This window comes from Bison bison, unplaced genomic scaffold (genome assembly GCF_000754665.1).
Source record: "Bison bison bison isolate TAMUID 2011002044 unplaced genomic scaffold, Bison_UMD1.0 scf7180017864141, whole genome shotgun sequence".
Lineage (NCBI taxonomy): Eukaryota > Metazoa > Chordata > Mammalia > Artiodactyla > Bovidae > Bison > Bison bison.
In genome coordinates, this window is record NW_011494713.1 from 5,856,393 (window position 1) to 5,874,532 (window position 18,140).

Sequence of the window (18,140 nt, forward strand, 5' to 3'; positions counted from 1 at the left end):
CCCCACCCTAAGCCCCAGAAAGAAAACTCTGCTAAAATTTTAAAAAGAAAAACGGCAGCTCTGGGCAATTCACTTTATCTTCCCCTCCCCTGATGACCAGGAAGATGATGACAAATACAACACGGGTTGGAGATGAGAAACACCCTCACTGTGGTTTGCTTTGTTTCGCATGTCTGAGCGTTGGATGCGGTTCTGTGTACGGGCTTGGTGGACTCAAGGGTGTGATATTCCTAGATGTGTGGGGAGGTGGGTGAGCAAAATAGGTGACTCCGGGTGAGGGACGGAGTGTGGGGGCTCGAGAGGGAACCCCAGGAACTGGCTGCCCCACAGTAACTATCACAGGCTCCTAAAAAAAAAAAAAAAGGAAGGAAAGAAGGAAGGAAGAAAGTCTCAGAAAGTCCTCAGGTGTCCCATCCCCCGCTGACGGCAGCCCTGAACTCTAGCCCAGGCTGGTGATGTTAGCACGGCCACCAGGGGGCGCCACGATGCGCTGGGTGGTGCGGCGAGGGATGTTGTCATCAATCTGGGCACCTGGAGAGGAGAGAGAGGGTCAGAGACAGTTACCCAGACCCCTGCTTTAAACCGAAATAACATAGCTTTTTTTTAAAAATTAATTTTTGTTGAAATAGAGTTGATTTACAATGCTGTGTTTCAAGTGTACAGCACAGTGATTCAGTTAACATATATACATATATCCATTCTTTTTAAGATTCTTTTCCTATTAAGTCACTACAGAGTATTGAGTAGCGTTCCCTGTGCTATACAGTAGGTCCTTATTAGTCATCTAATTTATATACAGTATTGTGTATATGTTAATCCCAATTTTACAACTTATCCCACCCCACCTTTCCCCCTTGGTAACCATAAGCTTGTTTTCCACATCTGTGACTCTCTTTTCTGTTTTGTAACGAAACAACATAGCTTAGGAGAAAACCTGTCAGGCCCATTCATTGTCCTTCTAAAACTTCACCAAAGGGATAAGCCACAAAAAAAGGATGGGCCTCAAGTGGCCTAAGAATCACAGATGGTATAAAGTTGTCCTTGTAGAAGCTAGTTGGATCCATTGCCTAAAAGGTAAAACAATATATAAACAACACATTTCAGGCTTTTGAGCGACTCAGACTACATCCTGTCCCTCTGCTCAGTAGGTCAATTAAGGGTGGCTTTTCCAAAGATACACCCTGTCCCCCTAACACTATTCATCTTCTGTGTAGTCAAAGATAGGACTCATCATACTTAATATAGAATATAGTTAACATACAGTTAATATATAGTTAATATAGCATGCTGTGCTACGCAGTAGGACCTTGTTGCTTATCCATCCTATGCGTAATGCTTTACATCTGCTAATCCCACACTCCCAGTCCTTCCCTCCTGCTTGGCAACTGCCAGTCTGTCCTCTACGTCTGTGTGTCTGTTTAAGTTTCATACATATAGCACAGGGAATACATTCAATAGCCTATGATAAGTCATAATGGAAAAGAATACATAAAAGAATGTGTATATGTATAACTGAGTCATCTTACTGTACCACAGAAATTAAACAGAAACTTGTAAATTGACTATACTTCAATATATATTTTCAGAAAAAGGAGTCATGATGGTCTTTATATTTTGGGAATTTTTTTGTTTGTTTTTGTAATAATTAAATTTATTTATGTTCCATTGAAGGATAATTGCTCTACAGTATTGTACTGGTTTCTGCCAAACATCAACACGAATCAGCCATAGGTACACTCATGTCCCCTTCCTCTTGAGCCTCCCTCCCACCTCTTTCCCCACCCCACCTGGTCTTTATGTTTGAATGGCCTGGTAAAAGACAGCACAGATAGGATCATGTAACATGAGGAACATGGATTACTTTATGGAAAAACTAATGCTCATGATTTTTAAATTCTTTGCAAATGGGTAACGTCTATATGGCACCTTTCTAAAACCCAGTATATCTGACAAAAAAAAAATATGTTTCTGATTCACTGTTTCCTTAACCCATCATAGAGATCCGGGTACATATCTGTGACTCATGGAGCTAGAAAAATAGAAGACTTCTAATCACTGGCCAAATGAAGGATTGGAAAGAAGTTCAAGAAGGGAAGCTCTAAATCTGGACTCTTTTCCTCTCACCTTTCCTGACATCACATATTTTATCCAGATTAATAGCTAACAATTATCAAAGGACTCGAGTCTAAGCATTTTATATGTATATTAAATCACCTAATCTTCACAACAACCCCAAGAGATAATTACTACCGTTATACCCATTCTACGCATGAGAAGACCAAAGCACAGCTTGCATCTGGGCTGTGAAGTTAAGCCGTTTAAACTCTAGACTCCACAAGCTGAACCACTCCAATTTACTGCATTTGTGAGGGAGAGGAGAGTCTTAAAACACCACAATATCCTTTTTCATGATGGACATAATACATTGAAAAAAATGTCCTCTGATATCCTGCTCAGTGGTAAAGAACCCGCTTGACAATGCAAGAGACATGGGTTCGATCCCTGGGTCGGGAAGATCCCCCGGAGAAGGAAATGATAACCCATTTCAGTATTCTTGCTTAAAAAACCCCACGGACAGAGGAGCCTGGTGGACTACAGTCCACGGTGTCACAAAGAGTGGGACATGACTTAGTGACAAAACAACAAAAACACTGTCCTGGATATAGTGTAGCCATCAGAACATTATATGTGATATAGACTCATGTCAAGATTCTGAAAGCCAACCCACCATCTGCTGTGAAGTACATCTCTAGTGAATTACATCTTTGGGAGAATGGGTCTATCATTCATTTCCACTTCTTCTTCTTCTACAAGAGTGGTGCCCGCCCCACCAGCAACATGGAGCAAGGCCCTGCAGAAGCAGGCTCTGACCCAGCCATAGCCATACCGGACAAGCTGAATCCAGACTGGTGCAGGTTCCGGACAGGTGGGGCCTGCTGCTTGGCCGGAGACGTCTTAGCCGAGGAGGCCGGAGTGACCGTCTTGGGTGTCACGGACACCTCGCACACAGGTCCGTCGTACAGACCACGGGGAACCCCTCTCAGCTCCGCCAGCTGCAAAACAAAAGAACCCCTCAACGCAGGCCACATTCACAGAGGATACCTACCCGGCAACTACCTGCCTGATGGGGAAGTAACAGGTGCCAGGATGGCCCTGCGGGATTTGGGGGTGGAGGGCTCTCTACGGAGGAGTGTGGCAGGGACAGATACCAGCACGCAGCCAGCACCCCAGCTCCAGTGCAAAGCTTCCTTAACATGCGTCCCACAAAAACTGATGAGCGGCTTCCCTGGTGGCTCGGTTGGTAAAGAATCTGCCTACAATGCAGGAGACTTGGATTCAGTCTCTGGGTTGGGAAGATCCCCTGGAGAAAGGAAGGGCTGCCCACTCCAGTATTCTTGCCTGGACAATTCCATGTACCCTGGCAGGCTACAGTTCACGTGGTCGCAAAGAGTCGGACATGACTGAGCAATTTAACACACACACACAGGGAACTAGATCCCACAACTAAGACCAAATGAAGCCAAATAAATACATAAATATTTTTTTAAAAAAACTGATGAACAGGTCTTCCCATTTTCTCCCAAGGCACTTGAGCCTAAACTTCATAGGAATTCCCAAACATGTTGTGAAGAGGGTCTGGTCACATGTTCAACATCTGGCCCCAGAGCTTCCAATCTTACTTTAATTCCAAGTTGGAATTAATTCCATTTAATTAATTTAATTCCATTCCCTGCCTCACGGTCCTCAAGCACCAGTGCTAGAGAGTATTCACCACGTCCTAAATACACTCTACATTTTCTATGCTCATAACTTTGTCTCTACCTAATTCCCTTGTTTCCCTTCTTTGACTTATTCAACTTCTACTTAACCTTCAAGACCCAACACAAAATGCCCTCTCCCCATGTCACTTTCTCTTATAACTGCAGCAGCAGTTCCCTCCTCTGAGCCTCATCACAGCACACGCTGCAGTCTCACATCACTCTGGCTGGCTGCAGACATGCCTGACTCCTCCACTGGCATTCTGAATTCTAGGAATAAAAAGACCATGTTTCCCTTCTCCCTAAATCTTCCATACTCACCTCATTAGTTTGACTCAGAGTGCTCCGTGTTAATGGAATTGAACTTTATCCACGAGAGAAACCCCTCTTAAGATCAGAGGTACTCACCCTGCTCCTTGCCTTGATACGCTTGTAAACGAAGTCAGGGAAGGGCTTCCGGGGGATGTAGCGCCCAGAGCCTTCGGTGACATGAAGGGTACCATCCTCCAGGACAATCTTCCCCTGGCTGATGACCACCAGTGGGGAGCCTCGGCACTCCATGCCTTCGAAGATGTTGTACTCAAGAGACTAAAAGGGAGGGAACATAGTAAACGTCAGAATTCGCCCTCCATCCTGGCAAAATCTCATCAATCTGGCAGTACCCACTGCTCAGCCATCACTCGGAAGAAAGAAAAGCCCAGAGATGGGGTCCCTCTCCTGACTGACCATTCACCAGGACTTCATCACTAGATCTAAATTCTGTCTGAGTTTCAGCACACACATTTTTGAGGGGCAAAAGTCACGGAAGAGAAAATTTATATAGAAAAGCAGAGGGGTTTGTAAATGCCACACGAATATAAGAAAATGATTCCTCATATAAGCGGTGACTTTGCTCTCACTAACTCAGGCTCCAATCAGGTTAAAACCCCAAGAAGCCTTCTCTGACCAAGTTCTAAATTTAATCTTGAAATGAGCCATCCACGAGTCGGTTTTCCCACTGGTTCACTTGGTTTTCCAATCAGTTAGCGATGTGGTTAAACTGAAGTTGCTAAATGAAAGGACTGTGGTAACTCCAGAGACATGCCATCGATAAAATGCTTGAGGTTTAATTTCCCAACAATGCAGCCATCCTTTTGGTTCCAAGCCTTTCATGGTGAAAGGGAGATGTATGTGTGTGCCCTCTTGAAAAATATCTGGGGTCTCTGTCTGAGTGAGTTCGTTGCTGCGATAACAGTAAAAGTTTCACGTGTCACAGCCCTACCCCACAGCCTCAGCTCACCCACTGCTCCTTCTCCAGATTCCAGACGCCTGTCCTGCTCACAGGTACAGCTGCCTGGACCTGGAGAATTAACAGGCAGCTCCAGGGCAACCCACTCGAGTACTCTTGCCTGGGAAATCCGATGGACAGAGGAGCCTGGCAGGCTACAATCTATGGGGTTGCAAAGAGTAGGACACGACTGAGCAACTAACAACAGTTTCCATCTGTAACAAGCAGCTGGGCTTCTGGGGAGATTCGGACCAGGTTAACAGCACTGAAGAGTTAGTCTGTGAATAGAGCTGATGCACTGCCATTCAGGGCAACATCGCCTGCTTAGTGCAGGGGCTAGTGAGCATGGAGAAGCCCCAGGTTGGCTCATCAGCTCACACTGGACCCGTGGGGTTGACTGAAAACAGCAACAAAACAGCCCTGCTCTGAGACTCAAAGGAGTAACGTGACAGCTCCTGGAGGAATAAGAGGAAGAGGCACCTGGGGGAAGGAAGGCGACTCTGCACATGGATTCCCAGGACCACAGTGTGTGCCCCCCAGCCCTTCATCGGTTCTAAGACACTGGTCCCTGAAATGAGCCTGTCTCTCACAGCACATGGAGCTGCCCAGTCAATGTCAGCCTAGGCGAAGCTGAGCCCTTCCAGGGGATTGGAGTCAGCTTTTCCCACTGGCCTGGGGGGTTCCCAAACCTGTAAAATGTAACAGGAAAATCTCACCCTCAGCTTTTTTCTGGACCACTGCTCGACACAGCTTGCATAAGCCCCAGCTTTCAGTTCAGATTCTCCAAGAAGCCAGTTTTGCCCTCTCTGAACCAAAAGCCAGTACCAAGAAAGGAAAGATTCTTTGCCATCCCTTCTGTACCTGGCAGATCCAGCTCTCATGTATCCCGTGCTCAGTACAAGCTGGCCCTTGGCAACATAGCATTTAATTTTAGAGCAGTATCCTATTAGACTCCTCCTTCTGGACATGTTTTCTTTCATAGCAGTACCTAAACAGAGTATCTTAAAATTGGTGGCACCTTAAATCTGTTTGAAATCTAGGAGTTATACAACTCCAAGCTTTAATCTTGCCTCAGACCTTCAGTTTCTTCACCTGCCTCCTTCGCAAGGTTCATGTAGAGAAGCATCATGTGGGAAAGAATTCTGTCTGCTCTGAAAGGACCTTCCAGAGGGTTATCCTTGAAGGGCTGAATCAAGTCCCAGCTCTTTCATGTCCCGCCCCCACCCCGTTAACTGTCTACACTCTGACAAGCTCCTCTCATGCCCTCCTGTAGTCACAGAGACAACCCTGGCCATGGTGCCATCAGCCCCGGGGTCCACATCCCAGGTCTGCCATTTGCCAGCTGTAGGACTTTGGACAAATCCCTCACACCTCTCTGAGACTCAGCTGCCTCATCTCTAAGGGGACACAGCCCACTTTACAGGAATGATGCTAGGATCACAAGAAATAAAAGAAACAAAAGCATCTATCCCACTGCTCAGCATTATGTGGGCATTTAGAAAACCCCTCCTTCACCGTCTGGTTCTTTATTGCACTTTCCCAACAAGACTGCAAGCGGCAAAGACATCCTGAGATGCATATGTTGAGTTTAGTTGCCTAACAATGACTGATATCAGGGGACTTCACTGGTGGTCCAGCAGTTGGGACTTCGCCTTCCAATGCAGCGGGGGTGAGGGTTCAATCCCTGGATTGGAAAGCTAAGATCCCATATGCCTCGTGGCCAAAAAACAAAACATGAAACAGAAATGATATTGTAACATTCAATAAAGACTTTAAAAATGGTTGAGATGGATCTCACCACCAACGAGATCTATGGGTCACCTCCCATTTTTAAAAAATGTGGAAGAACAAGTCCTATGGCTCTACGTGACTTAAAATTAACAAGTTCAATGGTCAGTCACAACTTGGGGTGTTCAGAGCCTATACTCTGTCAAGGGCTTCCCTGGTGGCTCAGTTGGTAAAAATTTGCCTGCAATGCTGGAGACCCAGGTTCAATCCGTGGGTCAGTAAGGTCCCCTGGAGAAGGGAATGGCTGCCCACTCCAGTATTCTTGACTGGAGAATCCGATGGACAGAGGAACCTTGTGGGCTACAGTCCATGCATTGCAAAGAGTAGGCCACGACTTGAGCGACTAACACACACACATACTCTGTCAAACAGTGAGGCAGTGAGACCTCATCACTTACCAGGTATAGACCCTTGTAACTTCCACCCACATGTGCTTCCTAAAATGACTCATCTGGCTGGATGCCGGGCAAATCCAAGCAGAGGCTTAGTAGCAACAGGGCTGTCAACAAGAGTTAGCTAAATACTTCAATTAAAGCTAATTAGCCCCGTGGTAGGAAATACTGTATTACACGGGGAAAGCCTCCTGCTAGTGTTCTCCTAGATAATTAGTGTTGCACAAACATGCTCTTTCAAAGAGGTTTGGATGGGCGAGAGGCACTGTTAGAAGTCATGATCTCCAGGACTGCCTGGAGGTAAAGGCAGGGAGGGCACTGCTGTTGAATGTCTGGAGGGCAGAATCTGTCTTCTTGAATCATCACTCTTCTACATCCTCTCTTCTGCCGGGTTAAGAGCTTCCCATGCAGGCGCTCTAGTTAGGTCATCTGCAGCTTACACGGTGAGTCCAGTCTGCTCTTTCCATTACCTCTGGGAAGGGGACTCTGTAAGGGAGAAACATTTTTCTCCCTCTGACCCTGACCAAGAGGCTGCGCACACAGTCTGGCAGGGAGAAGCCCTGGACAATTTTGGGTTCTAATTCTAGCTCCACCGCAAAATAGCTATGTAACGTTAGACTGGTCACTTAAGCTCTCTAAGCCTCCGTTTTATTTATCTTCCCGATTGAGATAATAATACCATCCCTTTATTGAGAAGGCCAAATGAAAGGGTAAACGGAGCTGTGATGCTGAAGGCATAAGAGGAGGTAGGTTCACAAGGCAGGACCCTAGGTGGTGGCTGTCGCTGTTGTTCAGTGGCTCAGTCGTGTCCGACTCTTTGCGACCTCATGGACTGCAGCACGCCAGGCTTTCCTGTCCTTCACTATCTCCCAGAGTTTGCTCAAAATCATGTCCAGTGAGTCAGTGATGCTATCTGTCTCATCCTCTGCTGCCCCCTTCTCCTTTTGGACCCTAGGACCCCTGCCCATAAAAAAGCCAATGATGGGCCCCCGGGAGGTCGTGACCTAAGTCACCAGTAGGGGGCGCTGTCAGGCTCTGCTGTGGAGCTAAGCCAGCCAGTGCGGAAGAAGGGAAAATCCACCATTAATACTGAGAGCTGAGCAGACTTCCTTAAAGGCACCCATCCACCCAGCACCCACGGGTGCCTGTGCAGCCCAAGCCCCTCTGCACACATAGGAAAGAGGACTAGGATTTAGCTAAGAGTCCAGCGGTGTCCTGGAGAAATGACAGAAGCCCACCAAGCTGGCCCTTGGAGGAGGCGCCCATACTTGCTGGACCAGGACACCTGGAGTGAGCAACCTAGAGTCAGATTCCTCACTGAGCCAGCTTTCAGTTTAGAAGTTTATCTCAAAAAGCCTCTTCATTCACCAAGAATTCACTTCAAGAGTCAAACAGGGGAATTCCCTGGTGGTCCAGGACTCACTGCTGGTTAGGACTCACTGCTGAGGATCTGGCATTTAATCAGGGAATGAAGATCCTATAAGCTGTGATGCTCGGCCAGAGAAAATCATGGAGGTTTCTGACATGAAAAACTCTGTCCTATACCTGTTTCTTTTCCGAAGTTTTCCCTTTTGCCATTTCTATATTATACAGACACACACACAATTTTTTTTATGAAGAACCAATGGTATCTACATCTCCATCTAATGCCTGCTGACTTCACAGAATCCAGGACACTCAGGGGCCTCGTCAAAACCCCTCTTCTAAGCCAACAAGCCCAAGACACGACATGAAGTCACCTCCCCAGGATCCTATTACCAAGGCAGGGCACCCCCAAGCTCTGCCATCTAGACCAAGAGACAAGAGATACCCCAAAACTACAGATCCTAAAATCCTGATCAGAACGCCTTCCAGGGTATTTCTTCTATTTCTTCCAAATCAATTCATGCCTTTAGGACATAAGAGCATCTGCCTTTTAGGCTTCTGTATGGCCACACTGACAATGAGAAAGCAGTGGCCTCAAAAATTGAAAGTGCCCAGTGGGCATCTCAGGAGTGGACATTTGAATGTTTTATTCGAATCCCTTGCACCAGGGGATGTGAGGAGAGATGCTGCACTGAACTATTAAAATGGAATGCTCCCTGACTTCTAGCAGTTTCTGAGGTCCAGGCATGATGCTAGAGGCTCTGAAGGTCCAGAGATATAGACTTTCTAGCCATAGACAGGCCATTGTACTCCAAAGTGATGATAAGATTAACGGTCATGTTGACCTCACTAAAGAGAAGGGAAGAGCTATTTTTTTCTCAGCAAATTGCAAGTTATAACATATCCTGGGGAAAAGTTCCTTCCGATCACAGCGAGTTCTTTTCATAAATCCCGGGGACTGTCCCTGCCTCTGTCCTTCTCTGAGACTGTTACTGGTCTGGATGGGGTCCACGCCGTGAACCGGGCTTACGCTGTTGTGGGTCTTGGCAGAGATGGTCTTCACGCTGTCGGGGTCCCAGATGACCAAGTCAGCATCGGACCCCACAGCAATGCGGCCCTTCCGGGGGTACAGGTTGAAGACTTTGGCAGCATTGGTGCTGGTCACGGCCACAAACTGGTTCTCGTCCATCTTCCCAGTGACCTGAGGAGGACAACACACACACGCGTGTAAGAAAAACAAGTTAAAAAGTTTAAGGGTGGTACACTACTTAGCAATAAAAAGAGACACTTTGGATATTAAGGGCATTACGCTGAGTGGGAAAAAAACAATCTCCAGGGACTTCCATGGTCGTCTAGTGGTTGGAACGTTGCACTTTCACTGTAGAGGGCATGGGTTCGATCCCTGGTCAGGGAACTAAGATCCCACAGGCTGTGAGGAATGGCCAAAAAAAAAAAAACAGTCTCCAAAGGTCACATACTGTATGACTTCATTTACAGAGTATTCTCAAAATAACCAGGTTAAGAGATGGACACACCAGGGGTGAGACAGAGATTCCTCGCAGGTTAGGGGTGGGTGCAACTATAAAGGGGCAGTAGCATGGGGGTCTCTGTGATGACGGAGGACACCTCTATTTGATTGCACTGATGGTTACATGAATCTACATATGACAACATGACCCAGAACTAGACGCATGCACCACACCACTGTCGTTCCCCAGGTCTGGAAATCACACTCCAAATATACATGAGACGTAACTACTAGCAGGTGAAGGCTACACAGGACCTTTCTGTCCATCCTGTCTTTGCATAACCCTCTGAAAGTATAATTATTTCAAAGTAAGAAGTATTTTTTTTTAAAAAAGCTGAAGGGGCCTCAATGCCTCTTTTGATTGATCAAATGCCACGATTTGATGTGAATGGTTGTTCTTTTCCAAAGATACAGGCACAGACCTCAGCTCCTAGTCCAGCCAACCTAGAAGTCTCAGCGCCCCATCCTTGCAGCAAACTCTGGATGTCCATCACACTCCCCACACGTCCTTCCCCCCACTTTCTCATCTATACATATGTACTTCGTGTCCCTTTAAATGTGGGATTTGAAGAGATGAATGCACTCTGTTAGAAAATCCACTCTAAATCAATAGAAACATGGGCAAAGGAAATGAGCAGGTTGTAAGGGAGAAAAAAATAAAAATGGCTGAAAGCATATGAAAGAAATATACATTTTAATCAGTAACTGAAGAGATTTCAATGTAAAACAATGAGATGAAATTCACAATAAAATTGGTGATGCTTTGGGTTTTTTGATGATAACCCTGATCTGGACCTGGTAGGAGGAACTAGGTGACGCCATCTACTGCTGGCAGCACACAAATTTGGTGTGATCTTTCTGGAAGGAACTCTGATAAGAGATATCAAAAGCCTTAAAAATATGCACACCCTTTGACTCAAAAATACCACTTGTAGAAGCTTCTCCTATAAGCATCACTAAAGATGTGTCCAAGGATGTATCTACAAGGGTGTTCAACCCAGAAGTAAAATCAGAAATAACCTAAATGGTCAACCAAAGAATTACAAATGAATTATAGTTCAGCATCAAGATGGAAGAGTTAGCTATTGAAAACCAAGTTTTCAAAATTTTTATACTACGTTAATTGTAAAAGATAGGCTACAAAATAGTTTATATGATGCCTGTGTTACACATTCAGTCATACACACATCATTTACGCACATGTGCACTCTCTCACTAGCAAAAAATCAAAGGCATTCATCAAAATGTTCAGTGTAGTTGGATCTGAAACATGATGTCATGAGTGAGTTTTACTTACTTCTTTATTCTTTTTGCAATAAGGGTATATATAGTTTACATAACTGAAAAAATTCCATAAGAAACAGAAAACCTAAAGTTGTTACATTTTAAGACATTTAAAATAAAAAGCCCCAAAGATTCCTCAAAGTCAGCGTATGTTCAAAGCAGACCTGTCAAATCCTATAGTGAGGACAAATGTTAAATCCAGAGAGTCCAAAAGACCATTTTAAGGAAACTGAGTCTATTTCCAAGAGCAGGAGATTACGTCACCAGGGTGTGAAGAAAGCTTTCTCTTGATTGATCACAAGAGTCATATTTTAAAGACCGTCGTGTTTTTTTTCCCCCAGTCTCTCCTGGTCCACAGATAATAATCGTGACAAATACACATGGGTATTTAAAAAGAAGTAACCTATGGGGAGTGGTCTTAGACTTCCAAACCTAATATTATCACAGAAATACTGGTTTCTAGAATTTTCTCAACTGCCATTTCAAGGCTCGCATGAGACCCAGGGCCCTCGGATGGGGAGGCAGGAAAAAGCCGAGCCCTGCCCACTGCTCAGAGACCACCGCAGTGAGACCACCACTCCTTATCACAGCGTTATCCTACCGCTCAGAGACCACCACCATGAGACCACCGCCCCTTACCACAGCCTTATCCCAGATGACAGACATCCGCTCCTCCGTGCCGTTGGTGCCCTCAGGGATCAGGGTGAAGTTGTCTTTTCCAACGGCCTTCTGGGCCGTGTTGAAGGTACAGTGAGCACTGCCGGTCACCTGGAGATCTCCACTACAAGGAACACACAGCACTGGCTTTTACTGATCTTTACCTCAGATCATCCTTGAATGTATTTTTTTTATGTGTCTGGCCACTGAAGGTTTTTAAAACAGTCATCCTCCCGCCAGGAGACAGGAAATTCAGGAAGATATGGCCTGACACTAAAGCTTCATTAAATGCTGTGTCTCTAAGTCTCTTTCATGAGGTGTCTTATGAGTGACACTACACACCGTGAAACCCTTTGCTACCTCACTTATCCCCTTTGGTTGACTTTCAAAATGGCCCTGGTTTTTAACCCAGAACCCCCCTCAAAGTATCAAGATGCTAACCTCCTGCTCCCACCCAGCAATCCGAGTTTGGAGGACAAGGTTTCTGTTGGCAAGCTGGCTTCTGCCAGCCATACTGGAACCCACCGGGTCAGCCTGGTCCAAGGAAAGACCAAGAACAGGAGATGGGAACAAGTCGCTGACACTCACCACGACAGCAAGGAGTTCAGAAAGTCCGGAGTGGTTGGGTCGGGGCTCAGGGGCGGGGAGGTGACGAAAGCAGCAGCCTTGGCCCAGTTCTTGCTCCAGTAGTGAGAGCCATCAGTCCCCAAGCTGGCGGTGATGGGCTCGCCGTACACCACGGTTCCTGACAAAGAGAAGGCAGAGCTGAGCCCGACACAGAGAGGGAGGGAGGGAGCCACCACTGCCGGGAGTCACCGCATCCATGGCAGCACACCACAGGTTCAGCACCCCTTAGGAGGAGCCAGCCTGTCTCCGAGCTGAGGAAACTGGTGTCTGTGCAAGTCAAATACCCCAGCCCTCCAGTCACCAATAAGTGCTCCTTAAGATTTCACCTTTGACCCCTGCTCTTCTTTTCTTTTTAAAACATTTTTATTTTATATTGGAATATGATTGATTTACAATGTGTTAGTTTCAGGTGTACAGCAAACTGATTCAGTTATACGTATACACGTATCTATTTTTTTGATGGCACTAGCGGTAAAAAACCCGCCTGCCAATGAAGGAGACATAAGAGACACAGGTTCGATCCCTGGGTCGGGAAGATCTCCTGGAGGAGGACACAGCAACCCACTCCAGTATTCTTGCCTGGAAAATCCCATGGACAGAGGATCGCTGCGGGCTACAGTCCAAAAGGTCGCAAAGGGTCGGACACGACTAAAGAGACTGAGCGCGCACACACACACACATTCTCTTTCAAGTCCTTTTCCCATATAGGTCACTACAGATACAGCTCCCTGTGCTGCACAGTAGGTCCTTGCTGATTATCTATTTTATATATAGTAATGTGCATGTGTTAATCCCTGGCTTCCCTTGTGGCTCAGATAGTAAAGAATCTGCTTGCAATGCAAGGGACTCAGGTTCGATCCTTAGCTTGAGAAAATCCACTGGAGAAGGAAATCACAACCCACTCCAGTATTCTTGCCTAGAGAATTCCATGGACAGAGGAGACTGGTGGGCCACAGTCCATGAGGTGGCAGAGTAGTAGGACATGACTGAGTGAATAACACTTTCATTTCACTTTATATGTTAATCCCAGCCTCCTAAGTGATTGCTTCCCCAGACCACTGCTCTACTAATTCAACCCACTCTCCCTCGGAGGACCCAAACATTCTACCTCCTATTCTGTTGATTCCCAAATCTGTTAACAATCTCCAGCTCAGACTGCATTCAAGCTCCCAATCCCAAGCACCACCTACACTCTTATTTTGGGGTGATCCAGGGTACCTCACATTTGACCTCACTGCTCACCAAACACACCCCCTGGCCTGCTCTCCCAACACCTCCCAGTCTTTTTCTCAGTGTCCAGCTATGATTAATAGGCTGAGACAGGAAATAGATGTGACATCAGTTGGATGAAGTTATTTGAGAGCAAGTATACAGCCCTCCACATCTGCCCAGATCGCTGAGTCACCATTCTGAGGGCCCCCAGATTCATAGCAGACTTTGTCAGAAGGAGAAGTAAAGGACTTTGCACAGTTGTATTACTGAGATTTCAAGGTTTGCAGAAGTCTAGCCCAACTCAACATACTGTCAGGAAAGAATGCTGATTTCCTGGCACTCAACTCATGTCCTCTTCCCTATCCACTCATGGCCAAGCCAGGAAGCTGGACTCATTTATGGCCATCGAAAGCCAATACTGTAATGCCTTACATGCATCCTTTCCTTTCCACTCTGCACGGTGGTGGTTTAGTTGCTAAGTCGTGTCAACTCTTACGACCCCATGGACTGTAGCCCGCCAGGCTCCTCTGTCCATGGGCTTCTCCAGGCAAGAATACTGGAGTGGGTTGCCATTTCCTTCTCCAGGGGATCTTCTTGACCCAGTGATCAAACCCGTGTTTCCTGCATTGCAGGCAGATTATTTACCGACTAGCTACAAGGGACCTACTCTGCATACCTTCCCTTAAATCAGGCCTTCATCATTTCTCCCTGGCTCACTCCAGTAGAGGGCTTCCCAGGTGGCACTAGCAGTAAAGAAACTGCTGTCAATGCAGGAGACAAAAAAGATGCAGGTTCGATCCTTGGGTCGGGAAGATCCCCTGGAGGAGGACATGGCAACCCACTCCAGTATCTGCCTGGAGAATCCCATGGACAGAAGAGCCTGGTGGGCTACAGTCCATGGGGTCACAGAGTCAGACATGACTGAAGCGATTTAGCATGCAGCACGGACCTTCCAATAGAACCTCCCAGTCAGAGTTCAGATTGATTTCTGCTTTCCCCACCTCTTTCCCTGCCTCTGCATCCATTCTCCATGGCACTTCCAATCTTCATGGGCCATTCTCTACATAAAGACCTCTGAAGGGATCCTTCTGCCTTCAAGGATAGAAATGAACTTCTCACTGAAGCATCTCATGCCTTCCTTACCCAGCCTTACACCAAAGCTGGTCTCTCTTTTAACACTATTTTAACACTCCGAAAACCCAATCCCATCCTCCACTTCAATAATCCAATAAGCACTCAGTTTAAAATTTTTTTTTATTTTTCACACAAATATCATACAATATCACTCATATGTGGAATCTAATGTTTTAAAAATGACACAAATGAAGCTGTTTACAAAACAGACTCACAGATCTCAAAAACAAGCCTATGGTTACCAAAGGGGAAACATGTAGAGGGGAGAGGGATAAATTGGGAGATTGGGACTAACATGTACACTCTACTACATATAAAATAGATAACCAACAAGAACCTACTATATATCATAGGGAACTCTACTCAATATTCTATAATAACCTAAATGGGAAAAGAATCTGAAAATGAATGAATGTGTATGTTTATCTGAATCACTCTGCTGTACACCTGAAACTAACCCAACACAGTACACCAATACATTTTTTTAAATAATAGATTTTTTTACTTTTCTACTTGAAGGAGATACCCTGAGGAAAATGACTCTGCACTCAATAACTGTGTGCTGAACTGATTGAAGGGTGTGATATTTTATTAAGTCAAGGGATCCAAGCTGGAATTTGATCTCAGACCAGCCCCACCACCACCAGGAATTCACCTCTTCCATCTCCTCCCACCGTAGGGCTCCTGCACCCCCACAGTGGTCCTGCCAACTCGGCCCTTTTCTCCAAACCCAGGGCCCTCAAGGCCAAACACTTCTCAGTCTGGAATGTGTCTCCTTTCCTCTGCTCAGCCTTTTCCAAGGCCTTATCTCTTGATAACGCAGCACAACACCCACTCTGGGACAGTGGCTGCCTTGCGAGCTGGCTCTGGGAGCTGCCCCCATCCCTCCCACCCCCTACCCCAGATTCAGGAATCTCACAAAGAACACTCTGTTCCTCTGGGGAGTGTTAGAGGCCTGGCAGGCAGCTCACTTGAGGAAGTCAGTGACAATCCCCAAGCAGGAAGGAGGGCCCCAGAACGTGGGGACAGCCTCACCCTAAAGGAAGCCCCCAGGAAGAGGGGGGCCAATGCTCAAAATCACCTGGAAGGGCCCCAGCATTCCTGACCTACTCAGAGCTTCACAGGCAGGCAGGATGAACTCCAGGGAGCTGCTGGGCAGGTGCACAGCCTGTTTCAGCTCATCCCAGAGCAGAAAAACCTGCATCTCGAGAAGGCCCTGGCTGCCCTAAGGCACATGTGTGAAATGCAAGTGCCAGGCAGGCCCCCACGGCCCCACAGGCCACGGTTTGTGGCTCAAGGATTAGCAGAAGTGGCTGAGCTGAGGGTGGCCCTTCTGACCCACACAGGTCTAGAGATTCCACTGGCTCTTGTTGCTGTTCAGTTGGTCAGTCCTGTCTGATCCCTTGTGAGCCCATGAACTGAAGCACACCAGGCTCCTCTGTCCTTCACTATCTCCCAGAGTTTGCTCAAATTCATGTCCATTGAGTTGGTGATGCTATCTAACCATCTCTTCCTCCGTCACCCACTTCTCTTATCTGAGCATAAAGGTGAGGTCTGGGTGAGACCCTAGGAAAACAGAAGATCTGTAACCTTACAGGTTTCTGAGGACTTCCCTGGCAGTCCAGTGGCTAAGACTCTGTGCTTCCCATGAAGGGGGCCTGGGTTCAATCCCTGGTCAGGGAATTAGATCCCTCATGCTGCAACTAAGAGCTTGCATGCCTCAACTAAAAAAATCCCACATGCCACAATTTTAATTAATTTTAAAAATTCAGTTAAGATTAAAAAATTTTAATTAATTTTAAAATTAAAATGTTTGACTAATTTAAAATTAAATTAAAATTAAAATTTTTAATTAATTTTAAAAAGAAAAAAAGGTTTCCTGGCTTCGTCAATCTGAAACTAATCAAGAGACAGAACTGTCTGGAGAAAAAGAGAGCTGCCGGTCTTTGGAAATCCTTGGACGAGCGTCAGCGGTTTCCTGATCTTCCCGTAACTCACTATTGTTCATCCTCTCCTTGATCTGCACTTCAGTCCTGCCTTCGGAAACCTGAGGACCAGGAGGGGCCGGTTCCCGGAATGCATCCTTGCAAGTGTGAGCGCCCTTGATCTCAGCCTTCATCTCACTCCACAAAACACAACTCAGGTGTGGATGGGGGAGCTGGGGAAGGAGCTGAGGCCCGTCCTGTCTATGCACAGGCCACACAGCTCGACACAAGGGAAGGAACTCGGCCTTCAGCTTCTACAAAACCCAGAACTGGGTCAGAGTTTCAAGGCCATGGCTGACCAGATCTGCCTCCTTAGCCCGAGGCTGAGCCAGGACTCTTGGGCCAGGGCCAAATGAAGATGGGGGACTTAGAGAAAGAGGAAGGCATCTTTGCAGCTCACTCCTGCTTTGCCCTGTTGAGGGATTCAGAAGTCCTTGTTGCTTTTGGGTTTTCTCCTCTTTAGCCCCCAAAGACAGGGCAGGAGTTACATCACCCCAGAGGAGGCCTCTACCTCTGCCCATTTTATGAACACTGTACCTGAGACAACCACAGATGGACTTCCGGACCCCAGCCAGGCCACAGACACCACTGCAATGCATGCTGGAAATAATTACCACTAATAATAATAAACCACAAACTAGGCTTCACTGGCCTTTCTACATGCCTCCAAACACGCTGCTGATGTTTTCTTGGCGGCAAGTTAGACCTTCATGCTTTCCTTCTCCGGGGAAAATCTAAACTGAAAGAGATGACCCCGGGCCAGCCTTTGGCAGGCTCCCTAGGATAGCCGGGAACAGGAGGGCTGGGGTGCTGTTTATTCACAACCGCCTGAGCGCATTCATGGAGAATAAAGGCAGGCTGGGGGTCAGAGATGTTTGACAGCTCCCGCCCGGAGAGTTAGTCATTTCCCATGAACAAGAAGCAGGAGAACAAATCCAGAAAGAAACAATGGGAAAACGTATGTGTGTGTATTTCAAAACACAGCCTTAAAAGCAAAGTGAAAAACTATATAAACACTGGGAATTCCCTAGCGGTCCAGTGATTAGGGCTCCACTGTTCCACTGCAGGAGACACAGGTTCCATCACTGGTCATATAACTAAGACCCCTCAAGCCACGCAGCAGTCAAAAACAAACAAAAAAAC

General features: G+C 46.5%; 1 protein-coding gene across 2 annotated transcripts in view; it reads right to left on the bottom strand.

Moving 5' to 3' along the window:
- Window positions 1–37: 37 nt before the first annotated feature.
- The window catches only part of DPYSL2 (dihydropyrimidinase-like 2), a 78,005-nt gene continuing 59,902 nt past the window's right edge, over window positions 38–18,140 (bottom strand). For both annotated transcript variants that reach the window (XM_010840155.1, XM_010840156.1), the window contains exons 9-14: window positions 12,628–12,784; window positions 12,022–12,163; window positions 9,601–9,771; window positions 4,167–4,346; window positions 2,888–3,053; window positions 38–531 (exon numbers count right to left, since the gene is read on the bottom strand). In XM_010840155.1, the coding sequence (XP_010838457.1) occupies window positions 440–531; window positions 2,888–3,053; window positions 4,167–4,346; window positions 9,601–9,771; window positions 12,022–12,163; window positions 12,628–12,784 (908 nt within the window). In that variant the 3' untranslated portion in view covers window positions 38–439. The remainder of the gene's footprint in view (window positions 532–2,887; window positions 3,054–4,166; window positions 4,347–9,600; window positions 9,772–12,021; window positions 12,164–12,627; window positions 12,785–18,140) is intronic.